Raw genomic sequence first — 18,144 nt, forward strand, 5'->3', positions numbered from 1 at the left:
CAATATTATGAAACCAGTATACTATAATTACATAATTATTTCAATATATAGATATATATATATACACATATATAGTTTCTGTATATTAAACACACTAACAACAAATATAAAACATTACAGGTGAGCTTGTGCAGTAGTGTGCTTGTAGGTAAGTATGTTAATGTGGGACGGTCGGTCTCGTTAAACCCGTTTCAACATGGCTAGATATTTATTTCACCACCATGGTAAAATATATGTAAGCACATATGTATGCATAATGCATGTCACATAAGTGTCGACATGTCTCACATCAATGTGTTTAGTTCTGTTTAATCACATAAACAATAATACAGAAACAAAATTTGTGTTTAGTTCGGTTTTTAGTATTTAAGGTTAAATGACTTTTCTTTTTCTTTCCCTTAAACCATAGAAATTCCGAACCTTTGTTCCATAAAATTTCTGCATATTTTATTGTGGTGAACGTAGTAATGGGCCAATGGCGTTTGTTAAAATCCACTCAAAATATATAGCTTCTCTTTTTAATAAGGCATGCGGTTGCCAGTTGGTAATGGTATCACTTAATTTTTCATATATATAATTAGTTTTTTTCATTAAAAATATATAATTACTTTTTCATGTATTTCTTTTGGGGAAAAAAAAATAGATGTGTATTTGTGATGTTATGACGTACGTATCCATAACAGTGGTCCGTGGAGCCCTGTCCGAATCTATCCACCCAACAGATATCACGACGACTTACCTTTTCCACTTGGTCAATGACCAACGACATATATCTTCGTCCTTACCTCATTTATCTATATCTTTTTGATATATTCCCTATTTAAAACACACGTAGACAATAAAGTTTTTTTTTTCTGCGAATAATCTTATACTAATATTTATCAATGTCCACAAAATATGATTTAATCGTTAGCGACTGACGAGATACCCAATCCATAGAAATGGAGCCTTGATGTCTCCTACTACGTATTGGAGCATTTTGCTCCTCGTAAGATTTATAGCCATTAAGAATATCACTTGACCAAAGAATCTTATTCGTGAAACTATTAGAATGTCCCACATTGGTTGAAATTAAGATCTTTGGGTAGTATATAAAGGATGTGGCAATCCTTAACTCTTGAGTTAGCTTTTGGGTTAAGTTAGGTCATATTCCTAATATGGTATCAGAGCCTAAGGTTGGCCCAACAAATAAATTCCCACAAAAATGGTTTCCCACCTATGTGGCCCATATAAGTGGCATGTCTTGTTGTATTTCCGAGATGTTGGGCTTGAGCTGTTTCCCGTTGGACCGTTTCCCACCCACATCTCGAGGAGGCCTATTAGAATGTCCCACATTGCTTGAGATTAAGATCTTTGTGTAGTATATAAAAGATGTGGCAATCCTTAACTCTTGAGCTAGTTTTTGGGTTAAGTTAGGCCACATTCCTAATAGAAACTTTTAAGAGAATTGATTTAACATTTTCGTTGATTATTCATTATTCGGATTCTTCTTGTATAATGTTTCTACCTAGTACCTACTCTTTACTTACAAAGTCCGACCTTTCGTTGGAAACCTTTAAATTAATCAATAAAAGGGATTATTTTCTATTTACAAAAGTAAAATCCACGAATAAGAGGGTCGTATTGGTATGAATGGACAACACTGTAGATATTCAAATTAACAATAATATGTTATATGGTCAAGTCATTATCAGCATTATAGCGAAAATCTTTCATGCAAAAAATCTAATCCGATAACAGAAATTAGTTTTTAAAAAAATCAAAATACAAACTATCACCCACGTGAGAAATACCAAGTGCCAACAAACAAAGCATGATCAAGAATAAAAATCATAAATCATGGTTTCAAGATATGATTCCACTGTAGTGCATGATTTTCGAAAAAGATTGTTTTCTTTTCCAAAAAATACTCGCTCGTGGAAGTGTCTTTGATGCAATGATCTACCAAAATATTAAGAAATTTAGAATGTAACTAAAGTTTGAACTTTAGAACGTCTATTCGATAATTAGTAAAACTTTTGTGTGTGTTTAGATTGAGTTTTCTATTGTGATATTACATGTTAACTAATTCAAAATACCATCATATCTCCTTTCGCTAAATATATATATTTTAATCCTTTACAACTTAATTTATAACACTTAATACAAATTACAAAGCACTCACCAACCAAATATTCCAATTAATATTTTGATTTTATTTTTTGCTGTTTTTTTTCCTTCAAAAGTATGTTCAATAGTAGAATCATTATTTGGGAAAGGCGTATCCACCACCAGATACGTGTATTGCAAATGACGTGCAACTTTTTTTTGACCCACTAGTAAAAGTTACATGACTATACAATCTTGAATTCGACTATATATATATATATTCTCCTCTACAATATTATGCTTTTATCATGCACTTTTTGTTGGGGGTTTCAAATGGTCCCTTGGTCCATTGAAGAACCAATTTTAAATCCATCCCAGTTCCCATCATCTCAACTTTTGTTTTGTGCACTATTCATATCAATATTTTAATTTTGTGGCTAGTATCAAAAGTTCGCAACAAATAAAAAGTAGTCAATATATCATCGTAATTTGGTTCCATATATGCAATTAATTTGTAGTTTCACGAACATACCAAATGTTGATGATAGGAAGAACATGCTTCACCATTTCATCTTCAGAAGCCCGAGAGAGAGACTCTGGTTCAATACGGTTTACAAGTTTGGTTACGTATCGGTATGGACGATTTTAACACAGAAGAAGCCAATTTAGAACATTGACCAAAAAATATAGAACAATGACACACAAACAGAACCACATACAAAACGAATCAAGCAACATTTGATTTTGAAGAACAGCTCAAGTCTCCTCAAGGGATTCACTGCTCCATTATCTTCACCGCCAAGCTTCAGTACGCTCTACCCTAGATCCTACACGGCTCAAGTTGGTCAATTCCTTTGTTCTGCCCACAGGCCACTGAGCTGGAGGAGCCAGAGTCAGCAACTGTAGACCTGAGTCGCTCAATCCCCTGGTCCTGCATTTTCCAGAGTCTGATTCTCTCTGTTCACATGCATTGTTCTCTAGGGTTAATTCGTCTGATATCTCACTGCTTGAACTCTGATTTTCAGCATTTTCGATGTTGTCTGATTGCGTCTCTTCACTCTGTTCAATGGTGTTAAAAGCCAAAGACTGTGAAGGGCTTTGGTGACCGCTCTCATCAGAAGGTTGTAAAGGGCATACATGAGCTTGCTCAACCACCAAGTCTTGCCTCTCCCGTAGTGTTTTTTCGATCAGTGTCTTGAGAAAATTCATGACTTGAACCGCATACATCAGTGCTGTCAATGGATCATCCATCTACAATAAGAGTATTTCTCAATCTGTTTAATCTGGTCCAACATGGGTAAAACATTGATAAGAAACCTTGTTGTGGCAGACTCACCTGAGTCATATTCGGTGCGAAAACCATAGCGATGTTGCGTGAATTCATCTTGTTAAGGTGTTCATACTGAACAACATCTGCCATTAGATTGATGGCCCAATCAAGCAGAGCAGCTTCTGTAGGTGGAAGAAGCCTAACGAGCTCGACATTTTCCTCTTCTGTTTGGCACTGCATCACCTGTTCAGGCGACAACGAATCAAGAACGCTTGTAGGCAGTTCTCTAAACCATGCCTGAAACCGAAAATCAGAAGGAAAAAAAAAACAAGATTAATATATAAATTTTGCGAAATAAAACGGACTTTTGCATACATCAAATACCTTGATAAGCCCTGCCAAACAGTGAACATCGATTCGCTCAGGTATAAATCCTCGGTTTAGTTGTTCCCTAACCGCCTCTTCCTCACTATTCTCAGCAGTGAGTCTAAAAATGCCCTCTGCCTAAAAAAAGAATTGAAGAAGTGATTACATGGAAAGCTTATAATATATTCACTTTGGAGGAAACTCGAGGAAAGCAATGTACCTGCAAGCCTCCTTGACTGTATAAACAGTTTTGCATCAACAAGAGTATCGTTGGTACACAATTGCCTCTTGAATCATATGATAATTGCATTGATTCGGTTGATACCCCAAAGACTGTTGCACTAAAGTGATGAGATAGCAAGAGATGTAAGAGATGAGATAGCACGCGAGAGACAACTATATTAAAAAACAATTTCTTAGAAGAGCAAAGTTACAATTGCATAGGGGGCAGTTTTACCCTTTTTTAACATTGATCGTATCGATAGAGCTGTGAATAGTTGGATGAACAATGCAACCTTCACATAATATAATCTAACTTCAAGTAAAAGATAGTATCTAAGACATCAAATATTGATGTTTGAAGACAAGTAACTAACGTCTAAATCAAGAACAAAGACACTGATAAAGGAATCAAATCGAATAAGTTCTTCTCGTTTTGGTTTCACTGATTCCACATAAACCTTAATCTGTATACAGACAAACATTAGAGGTTCTACAATTAGAAGTTAAAGAAACAAAGATTCGATATCCATCTACAACCGCTGCTCACCCGAAAATGCAAGACAAGATTCGATTCTTGACATAAACATGATCATAGTTATAAGATAGATCAAAGCAGCTTTTAAAAACAATTCAATAATCAGTTTCCTTAATCACCATTTCTTCAGCAATGAAGATCAAATCAACGAACCTAACCGTCAAGTTCTCGAAATGCTGTATCTTCTACCACAATACGGAAACCTATGAATCTCTAGAAGAGAGCTAAGAACCGCTCAAATTCTTCAAAATCCCTAATTGCAGGAAACAAAAAAGGAGGATCTTTGGACAATGTACCTGGCGCTTGGAGCTCTTCTTGGAACTTCAGGCTCGAATTCAACAGGCAAACCCAAGAAGCCATTGAAACGATCGAAGGTAACGTGCGCCACGTGTCGGACATTGGTAGGCCATCCAATCTCCATGCTACAGAGCTCTCTCCGATTACTCTTGCAAGAAATCAAAGATCTCCTGAAAATGGCGACAAGAAGAGCCAACAACGAAATATGATCTTCCCCACCATCGTCGTCTTCTCCGACATTACCGCTCCGTCTTCTTCTCAAATCTTGTTCTTCGATTGAGCCATGAAAGTCAACATCTTGATCGAATCCAGGAACTGGGTTTCTCCGGTTATGGTCAGAGCTAATCAAGAGAGACGCATTGGAGCGAGAGGCGTAAGATAAAGAAGAAGGTGAAGGAGCCGAAGAAGAAGATGAAGGAGAAGCGCTTGGAGATGAAGGAAAGTGAAGGACTTCAGTCATGGCGCACTTCAGATTTCACAAAGGAAACAACTTTTTAGGTTCAAATCATTGCAAAGGAAAGAGAAGAGTTTACTTTACTCCGATCTTTTGTGGGTTGAAGACGAAAGCCACAGAGCTCAAGATCGAGGATTAGAGAGTTAATTAAAACCCTAATTAAATGGGTTAACTTTTACTATTAGATAAAATCTGTTGTCAATTTGCCATTATTGGGAATAACAGAGGAATTGCATATAATGAACCAAAAAAAAAAAAATTGCAAAATGATGCAATTTCATTTGATATTAGTCATGTTTTTGTTTTTTTGGTAGGTGTCAAACTATTAATCATTGGTGTTATTGGTAGAATTAAATGAATAAACTTCAGCAAGAAAAACATAGTAAGCCTAAGCCATATCAAAATAGTTCAATAAGTTAAGTTTTAGTAGTGCAAAAGAAAAATGAGAATACTACTAATTAATTATTAAAACGGTATATACAATGGATCCAAGTGAAACTAAATTTTCGGTTTTAACTAAGACAACAATAATTTTTGCCCATCTTATCCAAACTAACGCTACGTACATGATGTCTTGTTTTCGTTTTAATTCTGATTTTTGGGTGTCTATTTTTTTTCTTATGTTCATCTCTCTCTCTCTTTTTCTCTCAACTCTGATCTAATTCATTCAAACCGAACATGAAAAAAAACGTCGTGGTTACTATTCACACTGCCGTATCAGAGAATTAGATAGTGAATTTATTCGTCGGAAGAGACAACTTTCACGTTACACAAAAAGATCTACAACAATGTTTGGATCTCCATGTATAGATCTACAAAGCATAGCAACATCCCCCTGGAGATGGACGACACAAGCCTCATGTGTTCCTTCATGTCAATTAATAGTTATCTATAAATTTAGCTGCATGTCCATACACTTTCATAGAGTTATAACTCTAACTATTTCGTGCTAAATTTATTAATAGATATATACGCAACTAAGTTAGTGGTTTAAAATGTTTAATTTCCGCCCAAACGTTTTTGTTATATATCCAAATTAAAGTCGGTCGCATTTAATAACCGTCACTTCGTCCGAGCAATTACCGAGTAAAAGTCAATTCAACTATTAAACATTTACTAAATGTCAGAATTTTTTTATCATCTCCCACGCGCAATAACAAAACGTGCATAGGTTTTTTTTGTAATAACTCACAAAGCCAAACCTTTTTTTAACTTTGTTTTGGACGTTGTCGGGGACAAACATCCCTAATACCTATTTCCTAATTTCCCTTCCCATTTTTAATTCTGAGCAAATTCACTCTAGTTTTTATCTTGTCAATCTCATTATCCACTATTATCGTTAAAGTATATAAAACTTTTTTTTTAATGATAAAAAGTTATTAATTTAGTTTACATTAAGTATTAATATAGATATAAATAATAAACATCAATTATCAAAAAAATAATAATAAACATTGATCATATATTAATGTTTTAAAGTCCTTATCATCTTATAAATGTGGATTTCGTTTGGGGCAAATCAGTATAGTTTACGATATTTGCACGTTTTCTAAAATGTGAGACCATGTTATGTGAGTAGATTAGTAGTATCCACGTCTACACAAAATATACCAACCAAATGCTTATTTACTTAAACAAAGATCAAGGATTTTATTGTGTTTTAAAGATAAACTCGTGTTATGCATACTTGTGCTTTATTTTGTTTAAAAATTAAATATGTGATATATGCATGTAAAAATAGAAGTTTCTAAAGATGTCAAAAAACAAAGGAACTTTCTAAATTGCAAGCTTACAACAAGAAAAAAAAAAAACTTTCTAATTGCAAGAACAATTTGGTAATAACCTTTAGACAAAAAGTAAAGCTGCATGGGTATGGGTTATGGGCATACCAAAGTAAATGGATGCTGTAACATAGAATGTCAAGATACATTACACATATGGTCAAGATATTGTTATTCCAACTACCACTTGAGGAACAAAAAATAAAAAGAGTGTGCTCTTGGGAAAAGAAAAATGAACAAAACAAAACAAATACATTTTATCAAAAGAAAAGAAAAAAAAAAACATATCTTGGTGTTGCCAATCGAAGTACCAATTTTATTATAAAGCCAGCCCGACATTATGAAATCATATTATGATCGCATGAGTGAACTAGAATCAAATATTATATCCTTGAAACGCACGTTAGGTATCGTGCTTGCCACACATTTTGTAACAAACTTGAACACTACAAAAGTTGTAACATTTTTCTACAGTTCCCCATATATATACTAGGAATTCATATAGATATTTCAACCAAAAATGGCCGTGAAGATCTCAACCATATCAGTATTGATCCTTTCCCTTGCTCTACTTAGCTTCGGCCATTGTTGTTATGGCCAGCTTCGAATCGGATTCTACAGTACAAAGTGCCCAAATGTCGAAAACATTGTATCTAAAGTTGTTGGAGAGGCATTCATCAAGGGTTCGTCCATTGCACCCGCAATGATCCGCCTTTATTTTCACGATTGTTTTAGCAACGTAAGTTGGTTAATACTTTTTTTTTTTTTGGTTAATACTTATTATACTTAAAATTTGCTAGAATGTTTTAATGGGTCTTAAAAGAAATAGGTATTGATCTTTGATGTATTGAAAATGTATGTAGGGATGTGATGCATCGCTTCTTCTAGACGGTGCGAGCAGTGAGAAAAAGGCGTCGCCAAATCTAAGTGTACGAGGATACGAATTGATAGATGACATTAAATCTGCGGTCGAGCAAGAATGCGATAGGGTCGTTTCTTGTGCTGATATCATAGCTCTCGCGACTAGAGATCTTGTTACTCTTGTAAACACATCTCTTATAACTACAACTTCTATTTTATATGTTTCCTACCTAATCGACTGCAAAAAGATAACTTAAATTTTTATTTGAAGGCAAGCGGAGGGAAAACACGATATGAGATACCAACAGGACGATTAGACGGCAAAGTCTCTTTGGCTTTGCTCGTGGATTTACCGTCTCCTCGGATGACCGTCTCGCAAACTGCTGCGAAATTTGCTGACAGGAAACTAAGCCTTACCGATATGGTTCTACTTCTTGGTATGGAAAGTAAACATATTAAATTCAAATAATATATTTTTGTTGTATATAATGTTATAACACTAGTGAGAATCATTAGACTAAATGTTTCGGTTTTAAATAATAAAAAATTTCATGACATTTTTTTGGGTTTAATTTATAAATTTATAGGTGGACATACGATCGGAGTTGCACATTGTTCGTTCGTTATGGACCGGCTATATAATTTCCAAAATACGCAACAACCTGATCCATCCATGGATCCTAAATTGGTCCAAGAACTAAGACTCAAATGCCCTAAGGATTCGTCAATTGATGGCATCATTAATCTGGATCAAAATTTTACGAGTTCGAATACTATGGATGTATCTTTCTATAAACAGATAAATTTTCACCGCGGAATCCTTCATATCGATCAACAACTTGCCATCGATGGGATGACGAGTAAGATGGTGACGGATATAGCCAATGGTAACGACTTCTTGGCTAGGTTTGGTCAGGCAATGGTGAATTTGGGATCGGTGAGACTTATTAGTAAGGCCAAAGACGGGGAGATAAGAAAATCATGTCGTTCTTGCAACAATCCATCATGCGTATAAACAGTTGAATAAAATTACGCGCTGTTTTTTTTGTTTACTATTATTTTATTTAACATTTTTTGTTGTTCATCTATCCTTTTTATTTTTAATTTGGGCTGTTATTTATTTTCTATTGTATGGCATCTAAGTTTTTTTTGTTTATTGTTATTATGTTATCATTTTTTCATCTGCCCGTGTTATTTTTAATTTGAGTTGTGAATTAGTTTCTATTGTTATGGCATTTCAGTTGTTCTCAATAGTTAATTAAAAGGAATAACAATGAAAATAAATGAAGAAATTGCGGAAACTAGGACCATGTATATTTTCCTCACATGTGAAGTGCTTACTTATATTGATCGTTCAGTTTTCAACTCCATCTCTTTGGTCTTCTCATCTACTATTTTGAACTTACCTCTATTTGTAGATTATTATTATTTTTTATTTTATTTTAATCCAACAACTGTTTTACAAGGTTGAAAGATCAACGTGTATGACATCTCTAATACAACTTAGGACACTACTATACAAACCCATTGCGCTCTTAGCTGATCTGCTACTCGGTAAGAAGCCCGGTAGTTGAATTGTATATCCAAAATCGAACTCTTGTTTAAGCACCTCAATATTTTGAACCAGGCTTATCACTGAGGCCCACGATTCTGGTGCTTAACCGGGTAAAATGACCTCTTTCCATCAATCTCTATTTATAGATTCACACGAGGATACAATTCAATGGTTAGATGACTTAGATCGACTAGAGCAAAGAATATTAATTTATTAGTGATCAATTTTTTTTATACGATTTGTAATCAAATCTCTTCCTGATTAATAGTTAAATCCCCACATGATTTTTTTTTTATTTTTTTGGGGGGCCAAAATCCCAACATCATCATCAATTACATCAACTCTGTTACTTGTGATACAATATTATCATAAACGTAATTATTTTCTTCTTTTCTTTTTTTTTTCATGATAAAACAAGATTTTTTTAGAGAGGGGATATTTTTGGGCAAGCCAACAAGTTACAATCTTTAAACTCTTGGCTCTTGCCTTTATTAATAGGACAATATTTTGGTAGGATTAGAGTAATAATTGCCGTTATGTTGTGTTCTCGAGTTTTAAGGATAAGACGGTTTAGTGTCCGCTCACACATGTAAGATTCGTCAGTAAAAGATCTAAATACTGCAAATTGTGGAATTTTTTGTGGAGTCGTTCATGTTTTGCATATAGGTAGATTAGATAAATTGATAAGCATTTGTAATAGGGTTAGATCACCATAACTAAGGTGGTGTTATTGGTTAATGGATTTTAATAGAGTCTAACTCTAACCCAAATCTAATGTTATTGGTTAGTGGATCTTAACTTCTTTATTCAAATCAAGTGTTATTGGTTCTTATATTTATAATATCTTCATTAAAAGAGTTTAAAATCAAGTGTTATTGGTTCTCATATTTCTAATGTCTATATTAAAAGAGTTTAAAATCTAATGTTATTGGTTCTCATATTTACAATGATTAATTAAAGTTTTGTGTTATTCATGTTTAATAGATTTTCACAAATGATTTGATTTGAAAAGATTTGAATGAATCTGAAACTGATTTCATGTGTAAATTATAGCAATCAAAATCTTACCTTCTACCATGAGATTTTCACAATCATATGAGAATAACCAAAACCCCATTTTTTTCTCTTTTCACGTCTACTTATAAGAATTTACATACGGTGATAAATCTCTCTTCATCATTTTTTTTTAAATTTCTTTACTAAAGACATTATACTCATAGCTAGTAACAAGATTTTGTAAAAACTTCAAAACAGTAGAAAAACATGAAATAAGAAGAAGAAAAAAGATGGACAAAAGTTTGGCCAGATTTCGATTAGATTATAACAATCATTTGTTATAGAATTCAGTTCTGTTACAGAAAACCAAATGAAATCATGTATCATTGATAATACACTTCCACGTATTTGATAAAATGAATAATGATTCATTTTCAATGAGCCCAGATGTTTTAAAATCTGATAAACTCTAATTCTAATGGAATTGACTTCAACTTATACGACCAATAACACCCCCTAAAATGGTAATGTAGGAATGACAAAAAAAGGATTAATAAATAAATCCCCCACAAAAGTGTGTTACTTGTGAGACAATATTATAATGAACATAATTCTTTTCTTTTTTGTCATAATTAAGAAAGGTGACATTTTTGGACAAGCCAGCAAGTCTCTTGTCTTTTTTTTTTTTTTTTTTTTTGGCATCTGTGATTAAAATAGTACTCAAAAGAGCCATTCTTGTGGAATGTTGTTTACATAAGTCTCTTGTCTTTATTAATAAGACAATATTAGTTGGAGTATTTGCTAGGACCGTATGGTAGGTTGTTGATAATAAAGTTATTGTCCATGAGAAACATGAGCAATAGTCCTTGATTAATTCAGAACCAGATCTGAAGATAGAAATTATTTCGAATCACTATTGATGTAGCAGATATAGAGGCCAGCTTATTTCGAATGGCATACAGATTTCTTAACAAATAGCTTTAGCAGGTCTCGAGGTTATTAAATGAAATCGAGTATATCGAGAAAAAGTTTGTTATCGATTTCTTTTTGTTTAGTCAGAAACTTCGACGTGGAAGGATATCTTACATTGATCTCGCCGGCAGCCATCTAGAGGTTTAGAAACTGACAAGATTTCAGGCCCAATTTACAAATTCTGGAGAAAGATTGCATGTGTTAAATATGCTGATTACATCATTGATTGGTTCTACAATAACATGCATGTTGATAAATGATCACAACATGGATTGGTTCTCCTGCAATGTGCATATGTTTGATGTATACCAATTATAGAAACCATTTTGTACCACTTGGTTTGAATGGTTGTGATTACATGGAAAAAACAAATGTTAGCGGTAACAGATCATGGCTATATGATTTTATCTTGAGCGTTTGCGGGGTGCGGTCACAGATGATAGCTATGAATTTATCTTAAATATTGAGAACAAATTACGAGGAAAATTAAAGTTTTTTTTTAAAATTAATTATTTATGAAATTATTTTTAACGATATCAAAGTCTTATATGGTTGATACATTAATCAATTAAACTAAAGAATGTTTGTAATCATAAAAAGATAAATCAAACACAAGCAAATGTTTCAATTCTATTTATCAAGTATTTTTTAATTAGTTATACTATTATATTTATATATAGTTTTGTTAATTATATAATATTGTATCTATTTTTACAATTGTATTTTTAAGGAAAAAAGATATTCACCTTCACGAAGTATAACTGAATACATGACTACACATGTCAAGTTTAGAAATGTACAACCAACTACACAAACTAGATGTATTGTATGCCCTCATATACCAACTATATGACGACATATAGTCAACATCACGAACATCTTATTTCGGTATACCAATCGTCGAAATCCGGCGTTGACCATCGCTGACCGGCATTGACCAACAAAAATATTCAAAAAAAATTATTTTAATTATTTTAATATTAAAAATAATTATTTTATTGAATCTTTTATGGTATTGTATAATTAAAAAAAGAAAACGCATTCTATATTCAAGGTAAAGATATTTTGTATATATATCTAATACATTGATTATTATAATTAGTTAGTTTTATCAATTTCAAAACTAAAATAAAAGTGAAATAAAAATAATTAAGCGAATTAATTATTTTTACTTTGTCAATAAAAAACATCTCTATACTATTAAAAGAGAAGTACAAATGAAAATGGGTCGGGTTAAAATCAGAAAATTGACCCGAAATTCTGAAATCGGATCTTTAAATTTTTTTTGGAATATAAATTCGAATTAATAATGAAAAATCGAAATAAAATCAAATATTTATGGAAATCAAATAAAATCTGATTGTACTTATGGTAAATTGGTAACTAATAATAAAAACATATTCCGAATAATATTATACATTAATTACGTATAATAAATTTGTTCATATATTTTTGGGACTAATTCCATAACAATCAACGTTTTTGTCATTAATTTCACTCATTTTAGTCAATTATCATTAATTGAAAGATATTTTATTTGCTTCTAAAGATTTCTAGAATATTTATCACAAATAACCCATCTGTTTTATAAATTAAATTGATATTTTTATTTTGGTCGTGTAAATTAAATATATATTTTTATTTTGGTCGTGTAAATTAAATAGATATGAAATACATGTAACTAATTTTAATTTAATTAGATTAAATCGAAATTATGATATTTTCATACCTATAGCTTACCAAAGAAGTTTAATTTTCAATTTATAAAGATTTATTGAATATGATTTTAGAATTATTCAACAAGATGATAAGTATTTATTAAATTTTGTGAATCATGAAAAATAATAATTAATGTTTAATCATTATACTTCATCTTTCAATCTCTCATCTAACAAATAAGATACATATTCTATTATTACTATGTCCAAACTTCATTTTGTTGTATGACTAAATAATATTCCCATTAGAACTGTCAAAGCGAGTTGATTCGTCCCGTTAAGTCCGTTTTGCGATAGACAAAAAATATTTTGACTTGTAGTTAGTCGGTCCGCACGACCCGCGGGTAGCATATATGAAATACAAACCCGTCCCACGAATGTATTCGGATTTGCGGGATTGTCCATGAATTTTGTTTAAATAATTTTAAAGTAACCAAAATTTAAAATACTACTAAAATAAATAAATAAATAAAAATACTATTAAAAGTTTGTTTAAATTACCACATGTTGAATAAATTATAATTTTATCAATAAATACTAATATGCGGGCTGATCCGCCAACCCGCGGATGAAAACCGATTAAACCTATGACCCACTGCGAATTAATCCATGTGGCCCGCTTATTTGCGGGTTTAATATATTTTCCCAAATCTGCCCCATAGTGAGATGATGTGGGCTCGACCCGCGGTTTTTGACCTATTTTGACTGCTTAATTCCCATGAATCGTCTAATTTTAGAATTTTAAAACACAAAATTCTATTTTGTAAATCATAATTAATACGATGGGTATATTTATAAATAATTTTACATTTTCTCTACAATTCGTTATTATGAATATTTATAAGTATACCACACGATTCGTTCTACTAAAAAACACACACAATATTAAACGCAACGTATGTAAACCAATATTCTCCCGCGGTGGACCGTGGGTCCGATCCTAGTTAACTTCTTATTTTACAAATGTTTTTGCTAAAATCAATATCGTTAGATTTTCTATTTTTTATATATTAAAAGAAACATTGCGAATTTTTATGTTGTTTACGCGTTATTACAAGAATTTTGTTTAATAATTTTATTTACAAAAATTAACAATATATTAAATTTAGACTAAAGAGTATGTAAAATTTTCTATATATTTTTAACTATGTATTATGATTTTGATTTTAGTAAAAACCTTTATATTTTTTTACCATGGAAACTTTTAGACTAAAGAGTCATATACTCAAATATTTTTCTAATAAAATTAATAAAATTTATTTCATTTCAATTTTAATTTAGTTTTGAAATTGAAAAAATTAACTAATTATTAGAATCATACAAATTTTTCTTGTTAAATATAGAATGTGTTTTTTATTATACAACACCATAAACGATTTAATAGATTAATTCTTCTAAAAAATATCTAAAATAAATAAAACAAAGAAGTCTGCGGAACAATGGTTACACAGTGAGGTATATCTATATACATATGTATGTATGGCCAAATTTTTTGTTAGAGTATTCATCTTCATAACAGGTTTTCGAAAAAGAATTGTTTCGGGTGCTAAGAAAGAATGTTGGTGATGAAAATCTAAACGCTTTAATCTCGGAAAAAGTTGTTCCTGTTCCGGGCGACATATCACTGACTCATATTGGAGTGCATGACTCTAATCTCTTACAAGATAATAAGATATCGACATTATTATAAATTCTGCTGCCACCACAAGATTTGATGAGAGGTAGTACTATTGAACATCCGTTTATTTTATAGAAAAATTAATGTTATTCGGGACCATATTAACTAGCTTTTGGTTTGCTTGTCTGTGTAAAAGGTACGATGTTTCACTTGGGATCAACACATTTGGAGCAATCAATGTGCTTAACTTTGCTAAGAAGTGTGTGAAAACAGAATTGCTTCTGCATGTGTCAACTGGTGAACCATTTTAACTTTATAACAAAATTGATCGATATTCATATATTTATCTACATTCGTTATATATTTTTTTTTGTTTATAAATATATTTGTTTTCTTTTCTAGCTTATGTTTGTGGGGAAAGATCGGAACACATAGTAGAGAACCTTTTGCTATGGGAGAAGCCCTTAACGGTAAAAACAAAGTGGACATCAATACCGAAATGCGACTGGCAGAGCAGAAATCGAAACAACTCATAGAACAAGGTTGTTCTGCGGAAGAAACTGAACAAGCCATGGAAGATTTCGGATCAAAAAGGTTTTTTTTTTTTCCATACAGTTTCAAAATGCTGAAATTATAAAATAGATACTATGAAATAACTTGAGGCACATGCATTTTTCATATATATAGAGATATGTTAATTAGGGCACGGCTTTATGGATGGCCAAATACATATGTCTTCACCAAAGCAATGGGGGAAATGCTTATTGGACACTATAGAGAAAGTATGCCTCTTGTAATCATACGTCCCACAATAATCACAAGCACTTTCTCGGACCCATTTCCTGGTTGGATTGAAGGTTTAAAGTAAGCTATCACCAAATTTCCATTCGACCTATATCATTTAATTTGCTGCTCCCTCCGTTTTACAAAAAGTGTTGGTTTAAGATTTTAATCTTGTTTCATAAAAAGTGGCGTTTTGTGTTTTCAATGCAGTTTTTAAAACCAATTTTTTTTTTTATCTTTAGTATTTCAGTTTATTAATTAGAAAGAGGATATTATCTAGTGTATTAATAAGGGTAAAAATGAAATTTGTTTATCTTTCTTAGTTTGTGTGAAATATGTTAAAATGACACTTTTTGTGAAACAGAAACAGTAGTTATTTTGTTTTGTGAAACAGAAAGAGTAGTTATTTTGTGTTGATTATTCAAGTACTTGATTTGTTTCTAACTCAACTTCTTTTGTGGTTCTCGTATATATGAAGAACCATAGACAGTGTGATTATATTCTATGGAAAGGGAATGCTTAAATGTTTTCTCGTCGATCAAAAGACAGTATGTGATATTGTAAGTTTTCACTAGCACATTACCAATTTTAATTTGAAACATGTAAATTAAAATTCTATTTTTACTAGCTTGACGCTTACACATGTGTCTCTGTAACAAGATACCGGTCGATATGGTGGTAAACGCAATGATCGCAACCGCAGCTGAACATTTCCATGATTCAGGAAGTCATACCGTTTACCATGTCGGCTCATCTAACCAAAATCCGGTGATGTATAAACAAATTTACAAGATTATTATTCGTTATTTCATGGAAAGCCCCCTGGTCGATCGGACGCAATGGTATGCTTATAGTTCCAAACGTTACAACAATATCCACAATGGCTAGGTTCCGTGTCTACACGAACCTTTGCTATAAATTACCTATACAGGTACGAACTTGAATAAACGAACACAACTGTTGGAGTGTTATTCTTATATGAATCGAAGGGCTATAGTTTTAATTGCATGCATCCTCTCATATTGGCTCTCTGTTCTTTTTTTTTAAAGATATTGGGATTACTTAGTATAATTTTTCCATCGCAAAGAGATCAATATGCACTTCACAACCGTAAACTCAAGATGGCCATGAGATTGGTGAAACTTTACAAGCCTTATGTACTCTTCAAGGGCATGTATGTCTAACTCTCACATTCCTCCAACCATTTTTTTTTTCGCATGCCTTAGTTCGCATTTTAACTAAATTCCGAAATTTTAATGCAGATTTGATGATAAAAACCTGGAAACGTTACGAATCAAGAATGAAGCCAAAGAGATGGAGAAATTGTTTGGCACCAACTCCAAATGCATTGATTGGGAAGACTATTTTATGAATACACATATCCCTGGCCTCATGACACACGTATTCAAGAAATAAACTTCAAATACAAATATTAATATACGAAGTCAAGTCAAAAGATATTGTATTGCATTTCCATGGGATGAAGCCTACTATATATAATTATTAATTATATAAATAAAGTCTATGGAAATTCGACGAGTAATATGTTGTCTTTGTTTACTCTGGTATCTTGTATTTGATAATACCATATTTGGAATTTGTCTATCTAAAATCCTTCGGCTTGACTTTGGTTTATTTTTAATTTAATTTCTTGATATATTTTGTCTCAAAAATGGAATGCACAAAAGCCACATTTTCTCACAAATGCCTTTAGCCTTTCTAGATCGCGACACGCATTATTGGTTTTTTTTTTTTTTTTTTTTCATCAACTCATTATTGGTTTAGAAAATGGATATAAATATGTGTAACAAGAACTATAAAAGCCAACAAAACAAACAAACGTATACAGAAATAACAAAAGAAACATTAAACACTACAGTATATATATAAACAAAAAAAATACATGTGAACTGCGTTTGTAGTCACCTAGTTCAGATAAAAGTAAAAAAAAAAAATTGACACAATGTAATGGACAAGTACTGAAAGATATTTTATTTGGATATAAATGATGCAACCACTGACACTGTTTAGTTACTGTTGAGCAAACCTTCACAGCTCATTAAAAGTTTAGACTAAAGGACAGTCGGAAAAAAAATGTTTGCCCACTAGGCTTTCTATTCTTAGTATCATTTTAAACTCTAGCGAGTGAAGATTGTTAAAGTATCGTTAATGCTTAATACCGCATATAAATATAGATGGTATGATTAATACTAGTATAAGTCTGTTTTTTAAGTAATGCAGTTTTAAATGGTTCACTGATGAATGAAGAATGTTGCGAAGGGACTTTACTATATACTCCCTCCGTTTTCGAATAGTTGTCGTTTTAGAGAAATTTTTTTGTTTTTAATTAGTTATCGTTTTCAGTTTTCGATGCAAAATTTATTACTTTTTTATTTTTTCTATTTATTTTTATTATGCAACTTGATTTACTATTAGTTAAATTATGTTTAGGTAGATAATTAATGATATTTTTATATTGAAAAACTAACAACATTAATAGTTTCTTAATTTGTGTGCATATAGTTAAAACGACAACTATTCGAAAACGGAGGGAGTATAAATGAAGAAATAAATGTGTTTTCTTAAAATGGTGATTTATGTAATACTTACTATATAGTTTACTAGGAT

General features: G+C 31.8%; 3 protein-coding genes across 3 annotated transcripts; 2 read left to right on the top strand and 1 right to left on the bottom strand.

Moving 5' to 3' along the window:
- Positions 1-2,626: 2,626 nt before the first annotated feature.
- On the bottom strand, positions 2,627-5,405 carry LOC9310136 (rho GTPase-activating protein 1). Its single transcript, XM_002874023.2, has 5 exons — positions 4,778-5,405; positions 3,945-4,065; positions 3,743-3,862; positions 3,425-3,655; positions 2,627-3,339 (listed from the first exon to the last, which is right to left on the bottom strand). The coding sequence occupies exons 1-5, from the start codon at positions 5,236-5,238 to the stop codon at positions 2,881-2,883; spliced, it is 1,392 nt and encodes a 463-aa protein (XP_002874069.1). The 5' UTR covers positions 5,239-5,405; the 3' UTR covers positions 2,627-2,880.
- A 1,285-nt stretch (positions 5,406-6,690) lies between these two features.
- LOC9310137 (peroxidase 60) lies at positions 6,691-9,609 on the top strand. The gene is made up of 4 exons (XM_002871954.2): positions 6,691-7,752; positions 7,877-8,056; positions 8,146-8,311; positions 8,462-9,609. The coding sequence occupies exons 1-4, from the start codon at positions 7,534-7,536 to the stop codon at positions 8,887-8,889; spliced, it is 993 nt and encodes a 330-aa protein (XP_002872000.1). The 5' UTR covers positions 6,691-7,533; the 3' UTR covers positions 8,890-9,609.
- Positions 9,610-15,169: 5,560 nt separating this feature from the next.
- Positions 15,170-17,150, top strand: LOC9308070 (putative fatty acyl-CoA reductase 7). Its single transcript, XM_021023132.1, is given in 8 exon segments — positions 15,170-15,327; positions 15,436-15,597; positions 15,995-16,076; positions 16,177-16,344; positions 16,346-16,447; positions 16,566-16,690; positions 16,779-16,887; positions 16,889-17,150. Coding segments are annotated over 8 exon segments (915 nt in total). The 5' UTR covers positions 15,170-15,184; the 3' UTR covers positions 16,913-17,150.
- The last annotated feature ends 994 nt before the right edge of the window (positions 17,151-18,144 follow it).

This window comes from Arabidopsis lyrata (assembly GCF_000004255.2).
Source record: "Arabidopsis lyrata subsp. lyrata unplaced genomic scaffold ARALYscaffold_6, whole genome shotgun sequence".
Lineage (NCBI taxonomy): Eukaryota > Viridiplantae > Streptophyta > Magnoliopsida > Brassicales > Brassicaceae > Arabidopsis > Arabidopsis lyrata.

Excerpts from the sequence above, each read along its gene's own strand:
- LOC9310136 (XM_002874023.2), bottom strand. The coding sequence starts at position 5,238 with ATGACTGAAGTCCTTCACTTTCCTTCATCTCCAAGCGCTTCTCCTTCA. Across the intron at positions 3,656-3,742 it reads GTTTGGCAGGGCTTATCAAG|GCATGGTTTAGAGAACTGCC; the intron begins GTATTTGATGTA and ends TTTCGGTTTCAG. Across the intron at positions 3,340-3,424 it reads TCGCACCGAATATGACTCAG|ATGGATGATCCATTGACAGC; the intron begins GTGAGTCTGCCA and ends CTCTTATTGTAG.
- LOC9310137 (XM_002871954.2), top strand. The coding sequence starts at position 7,534 with ATGGCCGTGAAGATCTCAACCATATCAGTATTGATCCTTTCCCTTGCT. Across the intron at positions 8,057-8,145 it reads CTAGAGATCTTGTTACTCTT|GCAAGCGGAGGGAAAACACG; the intron begins GTAAACACATCT and ends TTTTATTTGAAG. Across the intron at positions 8,312-8,461 it reads CGATATGGTTCTACTTCTTG|GTGGACATACGATCGGAGTT; the intron begins GTATGGAAAGTA and ends ATAAATTTATAG.